This window comes from Aspergillus fischeri, genomic scaffold, assembly GCF_000149645.3.
Source record: "Aspergillus fischeri NRRL 181 1099437636247 genomic scaffold, whole genome shotgun sequence".
NCBI classification, from domain to species: domain Eukaryota; kingdom Fungi; phylum Ascomycota; class Eurotiomycetes; order Eurotiales; family Aspergillaceae; genus Aspergillus; species Aspergillus fischeri.
In genome coordinates, this window is record NW_001509772.1 from 2,784,178 (window position 1) to 2,811,562 (window position 27,385).

The 27,385-nt window shown below is 49.1% G+C and overlaps 6 protein-coding genes across 6 annotated transcripts, besides 3 other annotated features; 2 read left to right on the plus strand and 4 right to left on the minus strand.

The window, feature by feature from the left end:
- Nucleotides 1–195: 195 nt before the first annotated feature.
- NFIA_042000 (glycoside hydrolase family 172 protein) lies at nucleotides 196–1,566 on the plus strand (the record flags this gene model as incomplete). Its single annotated transcript, XM_001266518.1, has 1 exon — nucleotides 196–1,566. The coding sequence occupies one exon, from the start codon at nucleotides 196–198 to the stop codon at nucleotides 1,564–1,566; it is 1,371 nt and encodes a 456-aa protein (XP_001266519.1).
- A 1,020-nt stretch (nucleotides 1,567–2,586) lies between these two features.
- On the plus strand, nucleotides 2,587–4,695 carry NFIA_042010 (putative MFS alpha-glucoside transporter; the record flags this gene model as incomplete). Its single annotated transcript, XM_001266519.1, has 7 exons — nucleotides 2,587–2,692; nucleotides 2,877–3,200; nucleotides 3,248–3,371; nucleotides 3,424–3,465; nucleotides 3,522–4,335; nucleotides 4,393–4,497; nucleotides 4,552–4,695. 7 exons carry the CDS (start codon nucleotides 2,587–2,589, stop codon nucleotides 4,693–4,695), a joined length of 1,659 nt encoding a protein of 552 aa, XP_001266520.1.
- Nucleotides 4,696–5,365: 670 nt separating this feature from the next.
- On the minus strand, nucleotides 5,366–7,204 carry NFIA_042020 (sugar porter family MFS transporter; the record flags this gene model as incomplete). Its single annotated transcript, XM_001266520.1, has 4 exons — nucleotides 5,366–5,789; nucleotides 5,848–6,631; nucleotides 6,711–7,036; nucleotides 7,107–7,204. 4 exons carry the CDS (start codon nucleotides 7,202–7,204, stop codon nucleotides 5,366–5,368), a joined length of 1,632 nt encoding a protein of 543 aa, XP_001266521.1.
- A 302-nt stretch (nucleotides 7,205–7,506) lies between these two features.
- Nucleotides 7,507–7,537: a microsatellite.
- Nucleotides 7,507–7,538: a microsatellite.
- A 143-nt stretch (nucleotides 7,539–7,681) lies between these two features.
- NFIA_042030 (C6 zinc finger domain protein) lies at nucleotides 7,682–9,724 on the minus strand (the record flags this gene model as incomplete). The annotated part of the gene is made up of 5 exons (XM_001266521.1): nucleotides 7,682–7,883; nucleotides 7,962–8,558; nucleotides 8,753–9,124; nucleotides 9,197–9,496; nucleotides 9,549–9,724. The coding sequence occupies 5 exons, from the start codon at nucleotides 9,722–9,724 to the stop codon at nucleotides 7,682–7,684; spliced, it is 1,647 nt and encodes a 548-aa protein (XP_001266522.1).
- Nucleotides 9,725–11,078: 1,354 nt separating this feature from the next.
- NFIA_042040 (uncharacterized protein) lies at nucleotides 11,079–12,301 on the minus strand (the record flags this gene model as incomplete). Its single annotated transcript, XM_001266522.1, has 4 exons — nucleotides 11,079–11,179; nucleotides 11,477–11,670; nucleotides 11,736–12,025; nucleotides 12,086–12,301. 4 exons carry the CDS (start codon nucleotides 12,299–12,301, stop codon nucleotides 11,079–11,081), a joined length of 801 nt encoding a protein of 266 aa, XP_001266523.1.
- A 2,660-nt stretch (nucleotides 12,302–14,961) lies between these two features.
- NFIA_042050 (glycoside hydrolase family 32 protein) lies at nucleotides 14,962–17,086 on the minus strand (the record flags this gene model as incomplete). The annotated part of the gene is made up of 2 exons (XM_001266523.1): nucleotides 14,962–16,656; nucleotides 16,709–17,086. The coding sequence occupies 2 exons, from the start codon at nucleotides 17,084–17,086 to the stop codon at nucleotides 14,962–14,964; spliced, it is 2,073 nt and encodes a 690-aa protein (XP_001266524.1).
- A 1,982-nt stretch (nucleotides 17,087–19,068) lies between these two features.
- Nucleotides 19,069–19,096: a microsatellite.
- Nucleotides 19,097–27,385: the final 8,289 nt, after the last annotated feature.

Below are 27,385 nucleotides of genomic sequence, written 5' to 3' on the forward strand. Positions count from 1 at the left end.
GACGTTCCGTTGGATCCAACCCCGCGTTCCAATGTTTCATGCGGATGGCGACGCGGAGTGCATCATTGAGTCCGCGTGCATCTCTAGAAGCAAGCACAATGGAAATACATCCACAGGATGATATAAGTGCTTCGCGATGCTCGTTTCATCGGTCACAAACTCACCTCTGGAAACAGACTGCTACGTACCGCCAACATGAGTTCTGCCCTTGGAAGCCACCTCCTTGCCGACGTCACTAAAAGAAAGGTCGCTCGCAGCGCTCGTGTTGCCAGCTGGGACCAGGGCGGACTCAACGAAGATGCATTTGTCGTCTTGCCCGGTGAAACGGCTGTGCTCGCCGATCTCCAGGGCCCTGGTGCGATTACGCACCTATGGTTTGTGCAAACCTGCCGCAAGATCCTTGGACCGGGCCTGATCCCGTACTCCAAGTCCGGAGTGGCCATGATGGAGATCCATAACGCACTCGGTCTGAATTATGAAATCAATGATCCCGACTACTACCGTAAAGTCCTCATCAAGATGTACTGGGATGATTCCGAGAGTCCGAACGTCCTGGCGCCGATCGGAGATTTCTTCTGCCTCGGCCACTCGATGGCTGCGAACTTCCAGTCCCTCCCTTTCACAGTCTCTGTGAAACCGTCGGAGGAGAAGCAGTTTGGTGGTGCCGCAGCCTTCAACTGTTACCTGACAATGCCCTTCAACAAGCGCGCCCGTATCGAGATCGAGAACCAAAACGACGAAGCCTACATCCAGTACTTCTACATTGATTACGAACTCTACCCTGAGCCGCTCCCGAAGGACACGCTGTACCTCCACGCTCATTGGCGTCGCGAGAACCCAACGAACGGCTGGGCCCCGTCCGGCATCCAGACCAACAGCCTCGAGACCCAGGTGAAGAACCTCGACGGGAAGGGCAATTACGTCATTCTCGAAACCGAAGGCGCAGGCCAGTATATCGGCTGCAACCACTCCGTCTGGCATGAGCAGGGAACATGGTGGGGCGAAGGTGACGATATGATCTTCATCGACGACGACACCTGGCCGCCGAGCATGCACGGCACCGGCGGCGAAGACTACTTCTCCCAGGGCTGGGGCATGCAGAAGAACGCCTATCCCTTCTGCGGCACCATTATCCACGAGGAAGACGTGCCCAACACCCAAGTGAGCTACCGCTGGCACCTCACTGATCCTGTCCGCTTCAGCAAGAAGATCAAAGTCACCATGGAATCCGGCCATGCGAACCACCTCCGTGACGATTGGTCGACCACTGCGTATTGGTATCAAACCTTGCCCGGGCCAAAGTTGGACATTTTGCCGGTGGAGGAGCGACTGCCCCGGAGACCAACAATGCAACCGATTCCGGAACCGAGTGAGAGGGAAATCGCTGCGCTGAGCGCAGAGAAGAAGGAAAAGCTAGCACAGCACCGGGAGAGATATGAGGCGTTTGTGAGGGATCGGAACGAATGGTTGGAGCGGCGGGCGAAGGATTCGAAGCAGCGCGCGCTGAACAATGTTCGGATCTGTGAGGATATCCGTCAGCGGTTCTTGAACAGTCTCAAGGAGTAGAAGTTTCGTCGTGTGCCAGCGCATTATGTAGGTGTGACATCAGAAATATGAACTTTATGATATGACTGCCTAGACCTCGAAGAGCAAAATAGATTAACCTGCAAGCCAGATAGCCCTGTAGTGGTGATTTCGTTGATAGTACGGCAAGCCATGGGACAAACCGAAATAACGACTAGTCCGTATGAAGACCGCTCTGAGTTCTGCCTAACTAGAATTACACTGCCATACCATTTGGTATTTTACCATATGGGGATTTGAATCACCTCATAGTAGGGATTTGAATTGCTATATAGTAGGGATATCAAATACTACTATACTTAGGTATATATATATTTAAATATGCAGTGTTAGTGGGTGGGTTCCCTTATGACCTTCTCTATATATATATATTCTGCCTATATAGGGCACGACCTTGGTATATAAGGATTTAACATTCCTATTATATAGTGATTTAAATCCTACTGTACGGCAATTTGAATCATTCAATATACCTAAGAGGAGAGAAATCAAAATCTAAAAACAGTCAGGTGCTTATTGCTGGCAGAAAACCATGAAATACTGATATACTGAAAGTCCTAAATACGTTATTTCGGTTTTGTCCCAATGGCTTGCCGTAGATATAGATAGCTGTAAATTGATAGGAATGGACGTGGTGTGAAGCGTTCCAGGTATAGTGCTGCAGAATGCCCGAGTAGGTGCGAATTCCTCACCGAGCTACTCCGTACATCGGCCCAGAAGAAGATTCATTAGCAGCAGACTGAGACCCTGAGGCCCACTCGCCGCAAACCAACGACGCCAAGTTCCGAAAATTCCCCGATTTTGGACTTTGGTCCAGATCCCTTCCTCGTGCCCCGGACGATTTCATCGCGGAGAAGGATCACGACTCCGCGGGTGTACTTTGCGACTGTCAGCCTGGCGGCAGGGAACTTTCATCCTCTCTTACTCAACTTTCTTCAACTTCAGACTTCCCCGGTCTCTCTACCCCATGATGATTGTACCCCGCGTTTTGTGACACTTATAATGCTCCACTTGCACATCTCCGATCGATTGTCTATCAACATCTCGTTACTGTTCGGTGGTTCTCTCGAAGCACGATGGCAAATACTGCGGACGCCCGGATTGACGGGTAAGTCTCTCATATATCCCACGATGCTCTCCGAGAGAGATTAACCAGCACAGGGTTGATTACTCCCACATCGACTCAAGCCAAAAATGGCGAATGCTCAGGTCGCAGAAGCGATTCTTCTTTTGGTGTGGGTGCGCACTAGTTCGCAAACGAGCAAGTTGGTAACGGGAAGGACTTTTGTTAGGCCTCTGGGTATCCAGCGGGGTCATCATGCAAGGCTTCGATATAGTCGCAGGAGGCCAGCTGGTTTCTCTCCCGGAATTCCAAAAACAATTCGGACGTCTGCAGCCGGACGGTTCGCATATTATCCCTGCTCACTATCTGTCTGCGTGGAATTCGATTGCTCCCGCCTGCGAGATCGCCTCGACTTTTATCTATGCGCCGTTACTGGAGAAATATGGCCGTAAGCCTGGTATCTTAGTTGCCTCTGCCATCTCTGTTGCGGGAGTTCTCCTACAGCAGCTGGCGACGGATTGGAGGGTCCATCTGGCTGGTCGAGGGGTTAACGGTTGGTTTGTTCTGGTCTTCTTGACTTGCACTACTGAATAAATGCAGGTATTGCGATTGGTATGATGTTCACTATTTCGCCGCTGTGGATAGGCGAGACGTGTCGGCCAGAACTTCGAGGTTTCTTCCTTTGCTTCTTCAATACGAGTATTGTCTTTGGACAGTTCGCCATGTCCGTACTTTCTGTGGGCCAGTCTATAGATCACGGGCTAATTTATGTGCAGTGCCGCAGTGGCTAGAGGAAGCAGCTACCTTGATGGCAAATGGTGAGTCACTCCATGATACCTCAATGTCACTGTACAAATTGTAACCGCCACAACAGGCAATGGTGGCTCCCGGTTGTTGGGATGTATATCTTTCCAGGTAAAGCCCCATCCTGCTCCGACTCTACAGTAGCTCACATCACAGCAATTCTCACATTTGGCTGGCTATTCTTCCCCGAGTCCCCATACTGGCTGGTTCGACAACGAAAGACCACGCAAGCCCAAAATTCCCTCCGGCGGGTCTACGGGTTCAAAAACGACGCCTTCTACGATGTAGAAGTCCGTCGCATGGAAACAGAGAATAATCAAGCCCTCGCATTACAGGGCAGTCTCGCGCAGTCCAACCGCCGCACATTCCTCGGCCTCGACCTCTCCGCCGAAGCCGAGTGCTTCGACCGCATGAACCGCAAGCGCACCCTAACCGCCATCTTCGCCGCCAGCGGCCAGCAAATGATAGGGGCGACTTTCGTCATCGGGTACGCGACATACTTCCTCGACCTAATCGGGGTGAAGGACTACTTCGATGCGTCGATCGTCCTCTACGTTGTAATGCTACTAGCCAGTATGGCCGCCTTCCCACTGACCGAAATCATCGGCCGACGGACCATGATCGTGATCCCGCAGTTCATACTATGCTGCATGCTCCTCCTGATCGGGATCTTGGGGTGCGTTCCCGATCATGGAAAGGCAAGTTGGGGCATTATTGTGTTCATCTATATTTGGGCGATTATATACCAGCTGTCTATTGGTGCCGTGGGGTTTGTGCTGGCGTCGGAAATTGCCACCGTTCGGTTACGAAGCACGACACAGGGTCTTGTTACGATCACTAATGCGGCTTGGGGGCTTATTATGCAGTTCACGATTCCGTATATGGTCTGTTCCAGCCTTCCACACCGAATTTGATATCTTGCTGACTTCCTCGTCCTGTAGATCAACCCCGACGCAGGCAATCTCGGGGGCAAGGTTGGATTCATCTTCTTTGGAACAGGCCTTATCGCAGCCATCGGCGGATGGTATCTGTATCCGGAGACTAAGGTGCGTGGTCCGATAAGTGCAAAGTAACACGAGTACACAAGTTGACTGTCATAGGGCATATCATTTGAAGCCATGGACGAACTCTACGCGAGCGGAACAGCGCCTCGACTCTTCCGCACAGCAAGCGAGCAGCAGAGAGGCATCCCTTTGGAGTCCAAGACTGAGCCTCCGGTTCATGTGGAGGATGTGAATGTTTAAGCGTCGTGCTTGATCTGCCACATGTTGGGCATGTTCAAGCGAGGAATTGTGATGGATTTTGGATTCTGCGTGGGACACCAGGCTGCGTGTAATAAGGAGCAAATATATAACCGTGTCTAAGGCAATAAGACTATGCTTAGGACAGTTGAAAATACAAGTAATTATGCTTCCAACGATGCACTAAGCTGCCCATATAATATTACAAAGGCTAGCTAGACAGCCGTGTGCAAGTGTTTCTTGCATTTTTCGTATTGATTTTGCTAGTGAAGGCGAGGGAATCCGCTCTAGTGATCCACTTTCAGAATGGACAACGCCACGGAGTCAATCGACTACAGCAGCTCCAAAGACATTGATCAATTTAGATCGTATGGAGGAAGGACACAGCTTGGGCATTCGAGAACCTAGACACAGGCTCGTCAAACACATATCTATCCAGCTGCGTCATATAGACAACTATCCACAAATCGGAGCTTTCAACGACCAGTGTCTATTCCATCTTCGTCTCCGGGCTAACCTCTACCCTCCTGCAGCTGCCCACTCCGCCATAACAGAAATTGGATACACACCACCGTACAACAGACACAAGGCGTAGAAGACAACTCCCCCGAACCCTTCAATCCCTTCCCACAATGCACTTTATATATAGTTCAGACAGAAGTTAGAACCCTCCTTACGCTCCTACCCCAACCTCTCGATGCTCCCCAACCACCCGCTTCTCCTCAATCTCAATCTCACCGGCCAAACCACCTGCCCCAATGACATCCTCCTTCCTCTCTTCCCCCCTAATTACCCCCCGAGGCTTCCACCCCACACTCCTCCTCGCACTGCTCACCTCAAAATAAAGCTCATCTACTTCCTCCAGTGTAAGCCCCTTCGTCTCATATATCATAAAGTACACAAACCCGATACAGAGGAAGCAGCAGCCGAACCAGATGAAGAAGATCTTCGACTGCAGGTTTGCGTTACCATCGCCGTAGTTCACTAGGTATGGGGTTGCGAAGCTCAATGCCCAGTTTAGGAGCCAGTTTGTGGCGGTTGTCATCGAGAGGGACTTTGCGCGGGTTTTTAGGGGGAAGATTTCGCCTGTTACGACCCTGTTGGAGCATGGTGTTAGAAGGGATGATGGTTGATCGAGGAGGGACGAAGACATACCAGGCAATCGGCCCCCACGAAGCTGCAAAGAAGAAGATATAAAGACAGATAAACGCAATAGCCGCCTTCTGCGCCGCATCATTGTGCACAATAATATTTCCCTGTGCATCTTGCCCCGTGGTCGTGGTACCAAGAACAGCAACAAGAAGCTGCGAAACAGCCATACCAACTGCACCAAGCAGCAAAACCGGCCGCCTTCCCCACTTATCAATTGCGTACAACCCGGGGATAGTCGATCCCACGTTCACACAGTTCGTAATAAGCGTGATGACAAACTCATTCTTGAATCCGGAGTTCTTGAAGAACTGCGTCCCATAGTAGAAAATGAAATTGATCCCTGTGAGTTGCTGCAGTGCTTGCAGGAGACACCCTGTCACAAGTCGCTTGAGCAGATTCCCGCGGAAACAATCGATGTACCCAGATTTCCCAAGCGAAACTTCGAACTGATGGTTTGCTTGGATCTCCGAGAGTTCCTGGCGGATCGACTCATGGTCTTCGGGGAGGCGCCGCAGTTTCGAGAGGCTGCGCGCGGCGGCTTTCGTGTCGTCGCATTTGACCAGGTACCGTGGGGTTTCCGGGAGGATCAGCATGCCTACGACGAGGATGATGGACCAGGCAAATTGCACGGCAATCGGGATACGGTAGGAGCCTGAGTCGTTGCGGTGGTGGGTTGCGTTGTTGACGAGGGAGGCGAGGAGGAGGCCGACGGTGATGGCGAACTGGTAGGAGCCCACGATAAATCCTCGGATCCATTTGGGGGCCGTCTCGGATTGGTAGAGGGGGACTTGACGGACCGCAGTTGTTAGTACTTTAGCTGTTTAAGCGGTATAGATGTTCCTGTGGTGAGTCAGGGAGCGGCTCACCCAGTGCGGAAATAAGACCAACGCCCAGCCCAGCGAAGAAGCGGCCTGCGAGGAACGGTGGGATGGAGGTTGCGATGGTTTGTAGGATAACTCCGAGGACAAAGACACCATTCGACGCGATGAGGCCCCAACGACGTCCGATGATGTCGCCCATCGGGGCGGCACCGAGGGCACCGAAGAAGGTCCCGGCAGAGAGGATAGAAACGATAGCAGACGACTGGCTAGATGTGACGTTCAGCTGGCCGGTGCTGTCCCGATATCCCGTCGAAAAGGTGGTAGCCCAGTATGGCATCGCAAGGATTCCACTGATCGTGCCAGTGTCATAGCTAGACGACAGAATCATAAGATCAACAACAGGCGTACGACCTCGGGGATGGGTCCAGACACTCAACTGACCCGAATAGAATCCCGCCAAATGCAACAAATCCACTTATCACAATAGCAGGCCATGCCGAGCCCGCTATATCTTCGGGCTTTTTGAAAAGAAACCCCATTGTGACGACGGCAATCTCGGAGGTTGCAGACTTGGATGCTGGCTTGACTACAGCTCGACTGTCTCACTGATGTTCACGGAGACACGAGGTCGGCTTTATGTATACGACGAGCTACCCTCGCAGAGGGTTCAGTCTATCTTGATTCCTTAAATGATTGCGCCCGACTGGGGTTCCAATGCAACATTTCATGCAGTTGGTCCAGTTCGTCGTAACAGTCTAGCGGAACTGTGGAGACTGCTCCGCGAGATGTCCCCCATCTCGGCCCGGACCCCAGTCGGGCGCAACCCGAATTACAAATGCCCGTAGTAGTAGTAGTAGTAGTAGTAGTAGTAGTGGGGATGACTGGAGAGAATCAAACGATGTTAATTATCCGGGGATGGCGTGGCTCGATTGACAGGCATTCGCCGTCGTTGGAAGTAAAAAAATTCTCCGTGTATTATGAACGCCTACCAAGTCCCGACAACTATAATAAGGATTCTATATGCGTCTAGCTAGGGCTGTACACTGTACTCTCTCCCTCAATATAGCCCCCATATCTGCTAGCGAGGGGCTAACCTCTGTAACGCCCTCAAAGATCTTGACTGCAATTTCTAGACCCTTGTCTACCCCCTGAGCGGCAACTTGTACCAGATACGGTTCCGTCAGGGCCACCAGGGTCGCCATCGATATCGTAAACACACTAGATGCCGGGCACCGGCCAGCGGATTAGTCCAAAGGCGCTACGGCTTCACAAGCTTACGGACTAAGTCCAGCTTACCTTGTACACAGAGTCCACAGATTCGGCCTACACGCAGCAACTGCCAGAGCAGCACTCGGAGCAAACTCGGCATAGCTACTAAAGAACCTTGCACAGTGGCAAAGAAGGTCCCCGTTTGCCTCCCCCGTCGTAAGAACCTCGTAGACCGCTGGCCAATAAATCGACGCCTTGAAAGCATAATACTGTGTGCGCAAAAACTCCCCCTGCGGCGAAATCGAAAGGAGATTCTGCCGCGGGCGATATCCGATGTCTAGCGCCCTACGGAAGGATAATGTCTCCGGGAGCAACTGGAGCCATTCGTCTAACTGGCGTTCTAGTTCGGCTGCGACAATCGGGGCGTAGACGTATCTGCCTGGCGCGAGTGTGCTCGTCGCCCATGTGCAGCGCTGCAGCATTTTCCGCATTGCGATTTCCGCGACGAAATAGGACATGTCGGTGTTTCGGGGATATATCTCGCTCCCGCTGGAACTAGATGCCGGAGAGCCGTACGGCTGGTTTATGTGCCACCTCCATGTGCCTGAGGCTGTTGGGGCAGGTGCGAACGGAGTTATATTCCAGATCCCACTATCGACGAGGTCTAGCTGGACTCTTATCTCGCTGAAAAGCTGTCAGCTTCTCCGACCTTTTCTCTATTTCTTGAGGCAAGAGGAGACGACCTTTCAATCAGTACCGCTGCGTAGAAGCAGTTTCCGAGGATCGACGCCGGATCATCCCCGGTGTCTAATTCACTGGGTCACACACTCATCAACACACATTTCCATTCAACGTTGCATTGGAAGCATTCTGCTCACTTCATGATATACGTTTGCAGTTTAGACGACGCCATTGCCACAAAATCGTGAGCCTGACACGGCTGCGCATGGCATAGATAGTATATCGCGAACAGGAGCAGGCATTGCGCGCTGCGAGGGCTACCGTCAGAAAAGACGCAGGGAAGCATCTCCATGGCCGCTTGGATATACGCTGCATCCGGGCGAGTCTGGAGAGCATCTACGCCATTCTCGCATTCTACCACACAACCAATGGCCAAGACAAGGAGTGTCATGCAGGATGACACCGACGACGGAAAACCAGACGTTACTGCGTGGACAAAATCATGGGAATACTCTGCATGCAGGATCGGGTACCAGGTATGAATCTGCTCCGTGAACGCGTCCAAAAGACTATGTCGAGAGAACCGAGTCAGATTTTGTGTGACAAGGATACAGAACGAGAGTAGGGCACGGCTCACATACATCGATGCTTGGTCGAGGTCGATCATCAAGATCCCATCCTGTAATGGCTGCGCAGGAACCGTTTGCCTTCCGCGCTCTGTATGCTCGAAATACAGAGCCAGGGATGTATCAAGGCCAAGCAACTTCATAAATGCTCCATTCTGGAGTATCATACACGGAAAGCCCAAAGGCGTTTCACCAGCTGTAACAGGAGAGCTTTGTCGACTATTGGGGAAGTGAAACTTCTGTGGAATCTGACCCTGTACTATTGCCGTGATGTGGTCCAGTTGGTCCCATAACCTCGAAAGCTCCGCCCTCAGCCTAGATAAAATCAGAAAACTACACCATGTCTCTGCATCAGCATGTCACTCACGGAGAAGCTGGAAGACATTGCGGTTCCTGGTAGATGCACTCTTTCCCTCGCTCGGCACAGAAAGAACACTTGGGCCGCTGACCATCGCATTTTGTCCGTCTCCCCCGACATGTATTGCATGCCAGCGCACCCCGGCGTCTCCGGGTGTCATGGCCTGCGAGGCCGTTGGAATCCATTCTCAGTTCCCAGGCCAGTGGCCCAGTATCTCAGAAGTGTTTGCAGTCCATGATAAAAACGAGTTCTGCTGGGATGTCGGGGCAGTTGACCTGCCCCACGCTCAGTCTCTGAAGAAGCAAGGAATAAATGAGCAAGGCCTCTCCTCCCCTCTCTGCAGGGGATGAGCTCCGCTATCATACCCCAGAAGCCCAATGGCCCTTTCGGCAAAGCGCTGTGGTTGCTTTGCCCCATGGCACGACGCTTCCAGAACACAAGAAGAACAATTCTAATCCGGTCAGTGCGGGGAAAAACAAGTACTAGCCGTCGAATGAGCTTCCGGAATCTCCACATGACGGCTTCGGGCACAAGTAGGCTTCCGCTCTATACCGAATGGAGACCGTGGCCGGCCACTGAAACGGCCGCGTCCCGTGAGCCATCGGGCAATAAGGACCGGGGGAAGGGTGTGATGTGACAGCCCTCGCCTGGATGCAGGTGTGTGGCAGATACGTGCCATTGAGTGGTTAGGCTGGGGGACTGTAACACCTCCTCCTTTCCGGAGAGGAGGAATCCGAAGAGTGGCCCGTGGCTACCGTCGAGTTCTGGTCGAACTCTCTCGCTTCGCTTATCTTGCTCCGTATTGTGGGAGCTGCAATTTTTTCCGGTGCCGGTGACCGAATTTGGTTCTAAACTATAGTAAAACCCCGCTAGAAGCAACTCTGATATAAGGAAAGCCTCGGATATAGCAAATGGCCCCCGTGTCTAATTCTTATAAAATTTGCTTAACACTCCAATATACAGTTTTTGCTTCCAAAAATCATCTCTCCCATACAAATTTCCTTATCCTGTGTATACCACTGCCTGGCTATCCTAGACCACTTTTAAGAGTATTTTTACAGGCTAATACAGGATTACATAAGTGGTAAATTATGGCCATCTCTACAGAGTACCTCTCAAGGCTCTTATATAGTATTTATTTAGTATCTTACATAGTATAAAAGGGTAATTTTAGGGAGGGAACTCATGGAAGAGTATCTGAACAATATCTAGTCGTGTTTAGGTAGAAAAATATACATTTCTAGTGTTAGTTGCTAAAGAATCCAGTATAAGGAAATTTCAATATAAGGAAGCAAGTGGCTGTCTCTAATAGTTACATATATCAGGGGTTTACTGTAGGACGAAGCGGACCTCAAGGGCAGGCAGGCCAGTTCGCATTTTCTTACAATAGTCCCCACCAGGCATGTCTTTACTGCGCAATCTATAGCTGATTATCTCGTCCTGCTTCTACTATTAAGATCATACAACTTGCAAGGTGTGGAATAGATAAGATATTCCCCTCATCTATACCCAGTGATATTGCCAACTGCCGTACTGCAATCACGCAATATGTACAGCACTGACTCGATCTTTCAGAGAAACATCGTCCCGATTGTTCCGCGCACCAGGCTCATCAGAGAATGTCGGGTGATCCCTAAAGTCTAACGGCCCTCAGTAGATTAGAAGCTAAGTCTAAAATGCCTTTCAAAAGAAGGCAGATTGAGATGAAGCCAACCTAATATATGAATTTCGCCCATTCCCTGCCTTGCAAGCCATCGAGAACTAAGTTTATCGAGTGCAGTTTTGAAGTCGTCGAGGACAATCGTATCACAAAGACACTTGAACATGAAGCAAAGCTGCGAATAAAGCGTACGTTAATAGAGATCTCAAGACGAACCGATATGCGTTTACTAGGGGGTAATGCGAGTTTGAGCGCACCTTCCAGAAAGGGTTTATACCGAGCGGCATGGCAGATTGGAGTGCTCCAGTCACACTGAGGACATCCAAGACGATGAACACGATGGACAGACACATTGAGGCGAGCATGAGTCCAAAACGGGGACATTCACGAACGAGCTCAAAGATGCCAAAGCAGTAGTGTTTCTTGACGACCCAGAAGAGATTGCATGTCGTGTAGATCCACCAGGGGTCGCTGGCAGATCCAGTTAGTCTTGGCATCACCACTCGGTAGATAAGACCAATAGGGCAGTATCATACCGAAATAATGCCTCCCATGGGCGGATCTTCTCGTAAACAATAAGGTTGATGTTGTTGAAGTAGGCAAAGTTGGCGTAGATCTCGGTCACCCAGTATGGCTGTGCCAGGATGATAGTGCCGACGTAGAAAAGAGACAGTTTACGACCCATGAACGGCCTGTTCTTCATCCAAGCAATGACATTGTGGAGAGACCAGGATATGATTAGTCCGATGGCGCTGGAGGCCAGGTACCATCCGTAAACCGGGTCGGGGGCGAATATGAATGTTCCATGAGCCAGGGCCAGAATTAACTACCACGAAGGTGTCCCGGGTCAATGTGTATATTCCGCATCAAATACGGACCCAATTACCTCGAGTAAGATCAGTTTGTGCAGCAGAACGCCTGCTCGCATGTTTGCAATGGTCACCGCAGCCATGATGACGAGGGACCCCGTCATCAGGCCTTGCGACCAAGCTTCCAATACCAGTGCAGCGTGGTCATCATCCGGGGACTGAACCGTTCGTCTCCCGAGGTCAAAATGCTCCACTGAGAGAGTTAATGATCGAATATTCTTCGACGTGGTCATGTTACTTTGCTATCACATTTTACACGGCGATATGCTGTGCAGGCGGCAAAGACTAAAGAAAGAATGCGGCAAGTCTCCGATCGAGTTCCACTCTTGGAATATATAGGCCACAATTCTCCTAATTTGCCTCGAGGAGGAAGCGAAGGGATCAAAGCTCTCTCCGCAGTTCGGAGTGCGGAGAATCTGGAGATGCGCCGAGAGAAAAATGGGGTTTCCAACAGAGTTGCGTCGTCCAGAATAACGGAAGAGGCTAGAGCGTCTCGCGGAGAGGAGGGGCTGCTCCGCGAGAGCTGATTTTGACCCAATCATATCAAATGTTATCAGGACCTTCGCTACTAAACTCGTATGTAGTGGGTCCAGTTATCCTCCAGACGGACCGGCCTGGCTGGATGGCAAGACACCAAGAGACTACACAACAAGGCGAGTATACATGCTTCTAGCCCTCTGGATCGTAGATGGAGAGAATATATCACTGGGACACCAGTAGTATCTCAGTCCAAACAGACATCGGAGCTCGTGCGCCTCCCAACGACACTCTTATCTAGAATGGCTTCAGTCTGCGTTGATTGTCGCGTCCGCAGGAGACGATGTGACCGGATCCGGCCCAAGTGCACGTCCTGCGTCAATCAGGGGGTGGCTTGTGTGTACGGGCAAGCCACTGACTCTCAACCATCACAGTAAGTCTACCCCTTCGACATAGACGCAGGTACCGTGGCTGAATGCCCGTGGCAGGTTAGTACAGGAGCTCATGAGCATGCGAGAAAGACTTGAGTCTATAGTCCCATTACTAGAGCGTAGACTGCAGTCTTCAACACTACATCACAAGGCCCCGCTTGTTGGGCGTCCACAGAATTGTCCGCCCCTCATCATCAAATCTCCTCACCTCATGCAAATCCTCGGGTTACCGAAGGATCTAGCATCGGTCCTCTATCGCTTGGAAATTGCTGCTCCACGAACTGCCGAGTCACCGGTCGAGTGGACTCTTGCCAGTTCTCCTGATTTGTACGTCTTACAAGTTAGCAAGTCAAAGACGACTCGGCTTACATCACACAGCATCCTCCTTAGGTTTCAGGATCAGGTTCATCGATGGTGCCCTGTCCTACACCATGATTTCACACGCCACTTTTTCGAGTCAAACGCTGCTGGCTTTCCATACTCTACAAAATCATGCTTATCTCTCCTCGTTGCATCCTTTGCAAGTCTGGACGATTATCGGCCCCCGTCCTCCCACTATAAGGCAGCCCTGTCCATGATCCCGATAGTGATGCAGGAATCCAGTGTGACAAGTGTTCAATGTTTGGTTCTTTTCAGCATATACTGTGCATTTCTTCTTCAACCAAGGCAGGCATATGAGTATATACAGGCTGCCTCGTTGAAAGTGCAGCCCCTATTGAATAGGTACACCATCTTCTTGCCCATTTTTTCTGTGTCCTCACATACAAGTTTATTTGTTCCTGCTGAGATCAAATAGTCCGTACTTTGCCGAGGGCTCGCCCGAGTCACACCTTCTCACACGCTTATACTGGACAATAAACCTGATAGAGAGGTCTGCCGACGCCTGTTTCGCTACTTTTCTGGCCTAACAAGTGTGTAGTGAGATATCCATGCACTTCAATTTATCGTGCCTGGGGAAAACGTTGCGCGGGCAGTTGACGAAGACTCCATTACCGACAAGCGTAGATACATGGAACTACTCCTCTGATTCTAGTCAACCGTCCACACCCTCACCATCTGGAGTGCCTCTAAGCGGATACTCACCAACGGAATCGCCGCAGATGTTCTCACGTCTTTCCACTGAATTGAATCTCCAACTAATTTTGAACAGCTACGCCGGCTCTGTAACAGATATGCGGAGTTCCTACAGCGACGGCTCTCCGCATGTAGAGGATACGGCAGCTCCAAGTAACCCACTAGACCCTTTACCAGCTTTGGCCTCTACACGCAAGGGACCAGACTCTCAGAATAACCCACACCCATCACAACAAATGAATGATCCCGTCTGTCGAGCCAAGAGTCACATGTACGAGATTATTCTCTACTGGCCGGTTATATACCGCGTCATAATGGATGGCTCCGCGGACCCTGAACTCCTTCCCTACGTACCACTTTTCTTTGAATCTGTCATCAGCTTCCTCTGTGCGGCTAGGATTGCGATTCGGGTGTGTCGTCCGAAGGCCTGGTTCTTCTGTGCAAGGTTCGTGTTTGCTTTTTGTTTACCGTTTATACCAAGCTTACGTGTTGATCGCAGTATATACATTGCATCTGTTGCCACCATCAAGGCATTGGAACTCCCGTCTCTCCCTTTGCTGGCTCCGCCTTGGACTTGGGAGTATCTTGAGGGGTCAGTGGACGCGCTACATAGTCCGGCTGAGCTTAGTCCGTCCGTTCAGTATATGCGGGACTCGCTGAAAAAACGTTTGGAGATGGCTAAGCTGCAGAAGAGTGGTTAAGCATTCTTGCGATAGTACGAATTTACGATATTTCTCTAGCTTTCCATGCAGAGGTATAATGAACTTTATACGTTGGAGCTATCCGTGTATCTAGACCTGGTAGGAAATATGAACAAGTCCACGCCCTACATACTCTGTGCTGAATTATCTTGCCAAGCGAGCTTCGCTGTCCCTGTTTGACACGTCGGCGATCCGCCCGATATTTCTACTTCACCGCCAGGTAGAGCGCACTTCCTTCACGCGCAGCTTGACATCTCTGGTTTCCCCGCCAGTAGAGAAGAGTCGACCGTACACAGCATCACTCGCAGGGAAAATCTGGCTCGTAATCGTGGCCTCGCCGTTGCCTCCAAAAACCTCAACACTCGACCAGTCAACCAGAACCCTAAGGGAGACAGTCCCGTCTGCCGACGGAGCCAGAGGGGCATAGTACACACTCGCGAACGTGCCATCGAAGGATGTATCTCCTGAGCGGGTGCGGTCAACAAAGACCTGCTGGGTTGCAAAGTTGTACCCAACGCGGGTTTCATAACTATAGTCTTTTGTGGCAGCGACGGCAACTCCGAATTCGGCCTTCGCAGTCGGGGGCGACTGCCTGCTCGAGAAGGTCAACTCGAGCTCCAGAGTCTTCCCGATACGCCCGAGACCGCGGACACCCTCCACACGGGGGAAAGAGAAGGTCTGACCACCATGCGTAAGTGGCTTCCACTTGCCCGCGGGTTCCTGGACAACTGTTGCCTTCCCATTAATCGTCTTCAGCGCTAGATGCCGGGGAACCGACATCGCACTACGCCAGGGATCTGTCGGGATGACCCCCCCATACTGCCAGTTATTCATCCACGCGATGATCGTGCGCTGGTCCTGGGGTAGACCGTTGAACCCAAGCGCCGCATAGAAGTCTGGTCCCCAGTCCAGCCAGTTCGCAATCGTGTTCGTTGCGCGCTTGTTGGAGAAGGAAATCCGGTCGACGTTGATATGACCCCAGCCTCCCGTGCTGTTGTCGATTATCTCAATCACCGCTCTCTTTCCTTGCAGCGTGCTTACATCCCAGCTTTGCCAGGTGAGACCTTCGCTGTTGGATCCTGTGGAAGTGTGGACCACCTGTCCGTCGACTTTCAGCCGGATCGCGGTTTCGTTGACGTTGTTACCGCCTCCGACGAGGAAGTTGATGTATTTGTGCGAGATTTCGAACGGGGTGGATGTGAGTGTACCGATTGTGGCATCTCCATTGAGGAACGTGTTCAGCAGCTGCTGACCGAGATATCCCGTTACTGGGTTCTGCCCGGGGAGCGTCCCCTTCGACGGGGACGCGCTGGTCAAGTCACCCGTGGCCGTCCATCCCCGGGCAGCAAATGTCTTGTCTCCTTCGAAGTCTTCGAAGATCACGCTGTCCTCAGGACCACTCCCGTCATAGATGCTGTTCGCATCTGGCGTGAATGTGGTGCCGTTGAAGTCGCCCACGATATATTGAGTGCCAGAGCCGACGGTTCCTGGCGGGCCACCGGGGTTAAGACCCAGCATGAGAACAAATTTCGTCTTCTTGCTGCCGTCGAGCGCAAGTGGGAAGATACTCGGGCATTCCCAGACTCCACCAACTGCATTGGCCGGTCCGAATTCACTAGCCAAGTCCCAGTGCTTAAGGTCTCGCGAGGTGTAGATCAGGATCTTGTGCAGTTTTGCAAGACTGATCACAGAAACCCAGTGGCGAGTCTCTTCATGCCAGAAGACACTGGGATCCCGGAACTCCAGGTACTGGTCCTGGTATGGAGCGGGAGGGTCGGCGATAACAGGGTTCGCAGCGTCGTATGTAGTCCACGTCATGCCCTTGTCAAGACTATAGGCGATAGACTGCGCTTGCTGGTTTGTTTTGACACGCTTCCCACTTGGCAGGACTTGCTCCATCGGGTACTGCATCATGTGAGTTTATCCGAATCAAAACCAGCGAGTAGAACACACTCACGTAGGACGTATACATTGCAACCCAAGGCGTCTTCCCATTCCGCCCAAACCCACTCGTATTCCGCTCATCAATAACAACTGTTCCAGAAAAGAACATCTCTGTGATATTATCCGGGAAACCCTTCGCACGAAGCGCAACAGGGTGTTCTGTCCAATGCATCAAGTCCCTGCTCGTCGCATGACCCCAGGACATTGCACCCCACGTCGTCCCGCCGGGATTATACTGGAAGTAAAGATGATAGACGCCCTCTTTGGCATCGTACACGAGGCCATTCGGGTCGTTCATCCAGTTCTTCTCCGGGCTGAAGTGGTACTGGGGGCGATAGAGCTCCGTGTAGGCCGAGGGCTTGCTGGGGCGTGCCGCAGCCGAGGCAGACATTCCGAGCAGAAGAGTTTGAATGAGAGTACTGAGCTTCATTGCTGTGTTCTCCTGGGGAGTAGCGGGCAATGCAACAGTAAAAGAAAAAAAGGAGTGTGTGCCGGTTACCTACTTTATGGCCGGGGATGTCCTCGCTTTTATGGACTTCAGCGCGGAACAACTTCACCACATGCGCATCCACTAATTTTCACCGGATGCAATGCTCGGGTTTGCGCCCAGCTGCCCATCGCGGAGGAATGGGGTGGAGACCGAAATGAGCCCGCGCGCTCAATCTACAAGCGTTTCTGGAACCGTCCATTCCCCGCAACGGGGCGCCGGTACACCGAAAATCGCGCCTGGGAACTCACTGTACATGTTCAGAGATTGTGGGGTCGGCAGAGGTAAAGAAATGGAGCGGCTTGGGAATAGCGGGTTTTGGCCTTGCTGAGGAGGTCTCGCGGAAACAGTCAGACTCTCCGCGAGGGGATCACTCAATCTTAGTGGATCCCAATTTGACTTTGCTGCACCCATGGACGTGGTCCTCAAGTAATGCTCTGCATGCAAGGGCCTGTCATATCACTGGGACAATATAGATCTTTATTTACCTGAAGAATGATACCTCCATTGTATACAAATATCACTCATCAGTGTATACCGACATTACATCACATAGCTCTATGTAGACTGGCGATCACTGAAAGAAATGTACTCTCGGAAAAGGCATGAAAGCCTGTGTTGTTTAGGGGGAAGAATTTATCAACTCCTCCATTCTACCATTCTCAGATTAGGAAGCCTCAAATCGCTGCCTCGCCCGCAATGATGATTCTTTCCCTTGTGTGTCTTGCCACCCAGGCTCTAGCCGCGGATATTCGCCCGGTCTGCCACTTCGTCCCAGAGCAAAACTGGATTAGAGGCAAATGCACTCATCAAGATCGATTCAACCTAGCATATGTTCTATCAGCACAACATTACGACTAATGTCTGGGCAACGTGAACTGGGGCACGCAACCATTAGCGACCTCGTCCACTGGACCGACCAAACCCTCCCAATAACCAGCGAGAACGAGACCCGAGCATTCACCGGCATTTGCTATTACGACTTCGAGGATACTTCGGGTCTAGGCACCGCCTCTCCACCGTATCTTGCTTGGTACAAAGGGTATTTTCCCTCCCAGTAGAGTCCAGGGCCAGCGTCTTGCTTATAGCATCGACGACGGGGCGACCTTGGAAAAAATTCCAGGGCGATCCTATTATATCTCCAGCTCAGGAAGGATCACATGATAGCACTACTAAATTGGAGACGCGCGACCCCAGGGTGTTCTGGCACAATTCCTCGGGGAAGTAAATTTAGATCTTTTCGCATGGCGGGCAGAACAAGTATACTTTCTGGACGCCCACTGACGCGAAACAATGGGCGTGTGTGAGTGATCTTACATTGGCAGAAGTACCAAACCTACCATCTGCAGTTGAAGGTTGGTTAGCCAACCTGTCCGGACGGTGGGATGCATACGAATATATGAGCGCACGTAATATGATACTGAACCTGGACTATTACCATTGCATGGCGAAGATCCACGAGGCCAGTCTTGACTGCAGCATGCCGTCGTTGACTAACAGGCCATTGTTATCTAGTATAACCTTGTTCTACCAGGCGTCATGGTCAACCTTGGTATATGTTCGCCTGTGCTGACGCTTCCTTCGTCCGGGATCCTCCTGGTGACTGAAACTTCATTGGATTATTATAGTGCGCTGATTTAAGGTTGTTTGAATCTGCCACGATGTATGCTCACCCTTTATTGACCGCTGTCCTTTCTCTGTTCTGAAGCCCAGTCTAGGATCCGCTTGCACCTTCCTTCGGCTGAAGATCTTGGAGGATGTTCGGTATTTCATTAGAAAAAGTCAAAACACTGTATCAGTATATCTATGTGCAATTTCGGCGTTTCATTGACTGGTATTTCTCTGTTAGGCTTTGTGGGAAGGATGTCTCGCAGGTCCAATGATGTATGTGCTGCTAAGGATGTGCTGCTAAGGAGTTAGATCAAGACATGGCGTCTCACTCCTTCGACTCGCCTGGTTCTGTTCTCATCCTCTTAAATTCAAGGTGCCATATTTCTTAATGTCAACGAAAAAGAATTCATGAGAGAAAAAGAGTATATTTCTTCAAATTGACCACAAGTCACCGAATCTATATTTCTATATGGGGGCGCAGGCAGGACCCAGGGGAATGGGATACTAATTAGAGATACTAAGAGCTTTCCTGTCATGTACATGACCTCTAAAGGAAAGAAAATAATGTAGAGGATGAATTATACACCTGAAATATAGGTAATGAAGAAAGCTATCTAACTAATCATTGCTTCTGCACTGACATTGTCATTCTGGAAGGAATATGAATATATGATCATATGAAACAGAGTTCATATGGGATCTGTGGATTGACAATCAAGATAATTAATCATGAGAAAGTAGAAAGCATTTATCAGGAGAACAACTGTTTTATATACTCTACCTACATTTGGAAGCACAGCCTAACCTGGATGTGAAGCTCACACTGCCGTGATAAAGGCTCCACATAAGCCTCAATGCCTCATTGTGTCCATAGATAGTTCTGCACTAGTGGAGGACGGCAGATGTGATCAACAAAGCCACACTATACAGGACTGTGCTGCTGTGCAGGACAGATGTGACAGGTAGAATCTAAAGGATCACTAATCACTAAACAATCATAAAAGAATCACTGAGCAATCTAGAGAAGCAGTTAATCCAAACAGACCTTTGCAGGAAAACTATACAGTAGGGCATAAGTGAACAGTTATCCTGCGAATGTAACATATGATGTGGTAGATAGGTACACCATAGATGGTATATCAATATCGTGAACATCTACCATCATACCATTATACCAGCTACCACAGCTACCAGCAGGAAGAACACAGATATATAAGGACACTCATTACCACTGTATCTAGCAGGTTTTAGTTCCTTGCGTTCAATATTAACTATCAATCATTCGCTTGAGAACTAGTTCACTAGTCCCATTTATCAGTTACTCTTTGACATGTGTTGAAATCGATAGTACTAGTTCAATTCGCCAACTACTAGTAATTTATATGGCTAATTGAAAATCAATGAAGGTCTGATTCTTCTAAACGAATGACTATCGAGCTCCTATTTATGCCTTCGATTAGTTAGAGGGCGGAATTCGGCTTATCAAATAAGCGAATATTCGCCGATATTTGGGCGAAATATCGCCGAATATTATCGCCAAGGGGCGGCACGGAGAAATCAAATCACTTCCCAATCGGGCAAGCGGTCATATAATTCAATAACATGCCACTGTAGATACCTCAAGCCTATCTAATATCTATAAAGAAAATTATTATTTTACATGAAATATATGGTAATTATCATTATACTAATCTAAATCGAAAATATTAATTTGATATCTTTAGGGCTGAATAGGTGGTGGTTAAAATTTATTCTCAGACTATGATGATTTATCAAAGGTTGATGTACATATATAAACTACCACTACTTTCATACTAACCCATGACTAAAATGATTATTCCCTTATATCTCACCAACCACTAGATATTTTGATTTGATATTTCATTTTTAGGTTGACTAGATACTAGGCTATCTAAAGTGATATTAAATTTTTTAAAGAAATCCTTAAAATTAGTGATTAGTAAGCAAAATAGTTTCTAGCAGTTTAACTGATGCCCCCTGGATCCGACCCTGACCTGCCCCTAACCCAGTGCGGTCTCTCAATCTAGGACTGAACTGAACCCTTGCAAGTTCGGTGAGGGTCAGATTCGATTTTAGCTGTTCGGTTATGCAACTCTAGACAGACTCTATGCGTATATTCATTCAGGTATGACAGCTTGAGTCATTGTACTATTGTTTCCGTGCCAATATTATGGCACTGAGTCAGCTTCATGATATTAACTAAGTAGCTATTGCATTGCTAGTCCCGATCCAGCCCCCCATATCCTGCATTCACTTGTACCCCGCTGTTGTTTCATTGGGCAGCACTATTGACAGTAAGAAAGGCGTTCAGAGAGTATTCCTCCTAAGCTAATGCCTCTTGGTGATAATTCCGCTGCGGACATGCCTTTGATACATACCGTCCTCTGGCCGCCAGGTGTTGATGGCAGCATTTCCCCATCTGATGAGCACGTAGCTGAAGCTACGGTACTAAAGGGCTTGGTAGTAGAGCCCGGCTACTGGATTCAATTGACAGACTGGTATGTAGTGTGTACGGCGGATACTAGTAGATGAATTGGTACTAGGAAAGAAACACTGCAGCAAGGAGGACGGTCTAAGATTGCGTAAATGGGGCCAAAGTGTTTCCTTATATCAAACAGTTGGAGACCTTTTTGGAGAAAGTAGCTTCATGACTTTGTTGATAGTTCAGCCATATCTCTCAGCCCATCAAGAGCGGTTGCACCATACTTATCTTGTGTACAGGTATCTGCGCCATGATCCTTGACAAGGAGTTTTACTTCCAGATCGTACATGGTCACTGCACGCATCAGTGCGATCTCGCCCTTCCAGTTTGCGCGTTGACATCGACTATCTTGTTCTCCAGGAGGGCCTTCACCAGCTCCAAATCCTGTCCGCGAATTGCAGTCATAAGGGCGGTTTGGCTGTTTGTCCTGTCCTGAATGTTAGGGTCCACGCCTGGCATGGAAAGGAACATGCGGACTGCAGGAATCTGCTAGTTGGAGATCGCTGCTTGGAGCCTAGGATTTGGTTTAGTCTTGCTGGTTTTGAGGAGTATTTGCACGATGTCGTTGTAGTTCTTTTGTACTGTGTAGGGAGGTGGGTACTTGAATGGGTCTACTGTGACCATTTGCATAAAGACATTAGTTTTTTAGGCAAGCAAACCGCAGATAAAGCACACTTACAGCAGCTAAGATTTAGGTCAGCCATGATGGGTATGAAAAATGACATAACAAGCTCGATACTTTAATAAAGGAGTTCTTTCCCTTCGATTTCACCGCCAGACGCTTATGGAGTGCAGTATGCTGGGAAGACAACAAAGGTGGCATTTACTGAGAGGTAGGTAATATAAATCAGGTACAGGCGTCAGTGGCTGAAGACTTCTATCGGCCGGTAGTCACAATGGGTTGGAATGAATTGCCGGGACTAGAAGTATTCACAGCAAAAGCGGTTGACTGTATCAGAGTTTCAGGAGTCTGCGCTGAGTTGAGGGGTTTCCATCCGCTGGATCATGGGTGTACATCGATAGTTGGCAGCAAGAGTCAAGATCTCATTCCGCCACTCTCCGTGGACCGACCCTTCCGGCATATAGTCAATAAGGCTGAATACAGGAGTCCAGTCTTGCTGACTTATAATACGGTCAGACCATCTTCTGATGACAAGTCGGAAAAAGCCAACGTTCTGTAACTCATGCCCTAATTTCTCATCCAGAAACAGTATCCTGAGTCTCGTTATATCTCCCCATCTGAGTATCTGATCAGCGGCGCCCATCGCCGGGTTCCGAAGAAATCGTCCATTGTCAAAGTCTGATTTTTCAAGCATAACACGCAGCATGGCCTCCGAACCATATAAGCAAGTTATGCTAAGCGGATTATATAGACTGCTTTCAAACTCAAACCTGGGTGAGATCGCACAATTTGGTCGACAGTTTTGTTGTATCCAATTCTGAAGCCAAGTCGAGCCTGCTCGGCATAGATCCTCTATGTTCTCTAGTCTTGGAAGACCGTTGACCCCGATAGAGCCGAAATACTCCACCCAGCGGCATGATGCATACACGAAGAACTCACCAAAGTCACGCTCAGTTGGATTGTAACGGATCATGTTCTCTTCCCAAGATTCCCACGTGCAATATGGGTTGTATTGGACTGGTTCTTTGTTGTCCTTGAACAGATTGTTATCTTGAGGTAACTCTGCAATCGCCATCTGCTCTTCAGAAAAGAGGCTGCGCTGGCCAATGTCGTCTAAGAGGAGGTATCTAATGCAAATATCCAAGATGAAAGTATTTAGGTCTTCCAATCGCTGTTCAGTGACCATCTGACTGGGCTTTCTGATTGGGCCACCTTGCGTGAGAGGCAGATCAGAAGTCTAATTCTCTAATACGAACTCCTTCACTGATTGATGCACTAGATGAACCTGGTGTGCTCTCACATCCTTTAAATCGACGCGTGCAATGAATGGATGGATGAGAGACATGATTCTTTGGTGGTCCACCAGACAAGCAAGATCATTCACAGTGGTAACATGAGTAAAATCCAGTGTTACGGCCCAGGCTAACTCGAGTATGCTAAAAGGTCTATGTGTGACAGCAAGAAGTTTCAGTGCTGTACTGGCAAGTTGCTGATTTTCTGGATCGTCCGAGGTAGAGTGAGAAAATAGCGTAGCGTAGAGGCTAGTCAGCTGCTTTGGTAGTGGAATGTTTTGCATGAAGTGTCTCATAGGATTGATTGCGCTGATTTTGCGGACTTTAATAAGCTTGACAATCATCTTCGTCCATATAGCGCTGCCTTGCGCTAAGCGAGACAACTGATCGCAGACGAGTATTTTGACATTTGGCGAAAGATATGATAGTTGATTCTCAATTATCTTATCCGCCACTATGGCATCGCGCTTAGCATTGTGATCAAGCTTAATCCGAGCAGCCTCTCCCAGTTGCTCCAATATCATTTGTTTAGGATGAGTAGAAAGCAAGATTTTAAGCCTCCGGGCCTTCCACAATAATGTTCCCAATATATGCAGAAGACTACCGCGAGATGCTCTATCGCACTCGTCCAGACCATCAATTACAAAATAAATGGGCCGGTTAATCATTTCAAGTAGCCTCTTAAGAAACTCTCCTAGTTCTGTAATACTAGCTGCCGGATCGAAAGTTCCAGCTGCTTGAGCTTGCTTGTACCACTCGAAAAATGGCTTTTTTAGGCCTGGAAGTTGTTCAAGTAGCGATAAAATCAGTGCAGAAAGTATGGATGTTCCCTTCCTGGTTTTGTTGTCTCGACAATAGTAATAGCATAGCTTTAGTTCGGGTAGTCGTCCCTGGTTTCTCCTCTTCAGTATATCTACCAGAAATGACATGGCGACAGTTTTGCCACAGCCCATATCGCCGACTAAAACCAACTGCTGAAGATTGTCGATACCGTTGTACTAATTGACAAAACTGGATGTCTCTAGCAAATATTTGTAGGCCTGGTCAGCTCGGACAGTTCAGAGCTCATCGTGGTACTGATACTGGTGGCTCATCTGATCGCTTCCCAGCCATCGAGCAACTAGGAGAGTATGAGAACTAGCTTTCCAGGAATAAGTAGAGGATCCTTACTCTCATAATCGTATAGCATTGATTTGATATCCTCCATAATTTCCCATGTCGCTTTCTGGATAAGATTGTGAAGTGTGTCAGAATACCGCAGGAACTCTGATACAATACTTGGAAGGCGGTCAGGTCAGTCTCCGAGACCATTTTAATTATGAGCTTTGCTCCTTTCCGGCTCAACATTTCATAAGCGACTTTGTAGAACTCCAGCATCTTTTGATACACCATAACAAGTACCTATCAAGGTCAGAGATGTACATAGAAGAGTCACAGTTGCAGACCATACCTTGTGGATGTCCTTTCTATCTGATTTTCGGCCAAGTGTGTCACAGTCGTCGATATAAGAGATTTTCTCTAACATCTCTGCAATCTGCTTTGCAAAGTCCAAATCAGCAGTGGTGAAACTGATGGCAATCTTGTCAAAGAATTGTTAGCCATCTGCTGCATAGATACATACTATATTTGTTAATTGAAGGACTTACTGCAGTCACGCCCTTAAGTAGACCAACAACTGTGGTTGCTGTTGGCTCAATGCTTGCTAAAGGACTCATCAAATCCAGCAAGAGTTTGAATGTCTCAAGGGGTACCTGTAAAGAGCGCAAGTATTGTAAACCTCTGTTGAAAGCAGATTCTTGCATCACCTCTGTCTCGAGTTGGTCCAGCTCTGCAAACAACTGCGCCACGTTCTTCCCCTCTAGAATTGCAATGCCTATCTCATCCCGAAAACTTTTAACTGCCTCACGGTATGCTGCGCTCCAAAGGTCCGAAGAGTTAATGACTATGCTAGTCTTGTCGGCCGTCGATCCATTAGACATCAGATTCCGTTCAGTACATTCCCTAACCGGAAACTCCCGTCTGTGTTCAATGCGGATGTCATCTATTCTTGCATTCGGACGACTAGAGGCATTGCTACTCAGGCTATAAGATAGTGGGTCACTAGGGCATATATTAGATGGCGAGAAATATGCGGGCAAGTTACTGAGCACAAGTTTATCTAATTGAAACGGTACTTACCTGACAGGAAGTTCCGAGGGCGCTTTGGAGATCTGTGATGGGCGAGGGCTGTCCTTTATTGCTGAATCTTGGAACGACTCTCGAGATTTATTTCGAAGTCGATCAAATTGTCGGCGGAATTTACTCCTGATCCGACCAGGGTCATCTAATGACTGCGTCATGATAGTGAGTAGATTCGTGAAAAAAATAAAAACAAAAAATAAATCCGTTCGGCCTAGACAATGAGATATTGATGTTGCCCAACGAATTTTTAGTACTAAGGAATCTGAGGTGGCCGGCTGGTTACCGTCTCAAGTACTTGAAATGATTGATTTCTTTTGGCTACGCCTAGAAGTCGCCGGGAGGGGAACGGGCCGCACATAGCGATTGCCCCACTTAGGGTGCCTTACCCCTCATCAGTAAACTATCTGATTGGGAGGAAGTGGCCATATGTTTCTGTGATAGTCTGGTGGCGCCTTTGCAAACAAATTTTCTCAAGACAAGGAACGCGAGAAGAACTGAGCATGCTCAACTGCCTACTGTACCTGAATGCTTTAAATCATCATCACTAGTATGTGCAAGAATGGTACATGACTGACATGCATCCTGACACGCATACTGACATGAATTCTATGGCTGGATCATCCTTCTGCCTCTGTCGGACTCTCGCTCCCCGATTTCTGAAATATATAGCAGAAACACGTTCCTTGAATGCCAGCTTGTTTGTCATTGACAAACTCTCTTTATATCGAAGATACGATTGGTCTGCGGACTCTGAAGGAAGGACCTGCTAGATGTCAGGTTCTGGACCGGGTTAGACGGATGCTCAAAATCTACCCGGTGCAGTTATTTCCAATGTTGCTGCAAAATCTGCTTAGGTTGAGCGATCGATTCCAGCATATCTCAGGAGAGTCTGGTGGTCGTAAGACAAATAAGGTACGATAAAGATTCCATCTTGTCTTACTAATTGAACCAGTCCTGTCAGGCTCATTATTGGACCGACAAACTCCACAAGACCAGTTGCAACTTCTCCAACATTCCGGTTCGAGAGGCATATTTATCATCGACTGGGGCCGGTTCAACAATCACATGAGCTCTCCTCTCTCTATCAACACTGTTGGATTTGCAGCAAGCACTAGAATATGCAAGAGGCGGCGAAGGTCACCCAACATGTCATCCAACCGTCTAGCGAACCATCCGCTATCAGATCAATAACTGGACAAGGGAAGGGACTAATTGCGGCAGAAAGTATAGCCAAGGGCACACGTCTACATATTATCCGAAGCTCCACTTTTCAGCAGTACCTCGAGGCAATCCCAGCATCGAAGCCATAGACGCTATCGTCAAAAATAAAGTGAACCGCCTCACCGCTGACCGAAAAGACGCTTGATTCGACCTTACCAACATCTACGGCGAGGCTTATAGTCACCTCTGTGAATTGCTTGACTAACGGTCTTCCTCTCGTGGGCTCAGCCGATGCATCTGGTGGCTTGTTTCTCAACAAGGGCATACGAGGCGCGACGTATGATTGCGGGGGAAGACAGCCCTACAACAATCAAGCTGAAGTGCGCCGCCGACCATCTTTCCACGCAGCCACCTGAGTAACATGAAGAGGCATGGCGGGAAAACTGAGAAGAAGAGAATTTGAATTCGGAAAGTCTAGATCTTGATTGCCCTGAAATCAGGGTGGTCGCATAGTACTTGGCGATAGGAAAATGCTGAAATTTTCCGGCCGCCATAAATTAGGCTCTGAGGGTGAGCTGATTTGTCGTTGATTGTTGGTCGGTACAGCCGCCAGGCGCTGTGGTCAACATGGGTTCTGTATACAGTGATCGACGGTTCCTGGATAAGCAGCATATAGAGAACCTGGCTCCGGTGGTCGATAATAAGGGATTATATTCCCTGCTCTTGATTTCATGATGCTCAACGGGAGTATTCGCAGGCTGGTTTCTAGCTTTGTGACTGGGTCGAGGTCACAGGGATCGAGCACTGTTGGTCTCCGGCCAGGTGTTTGCCGC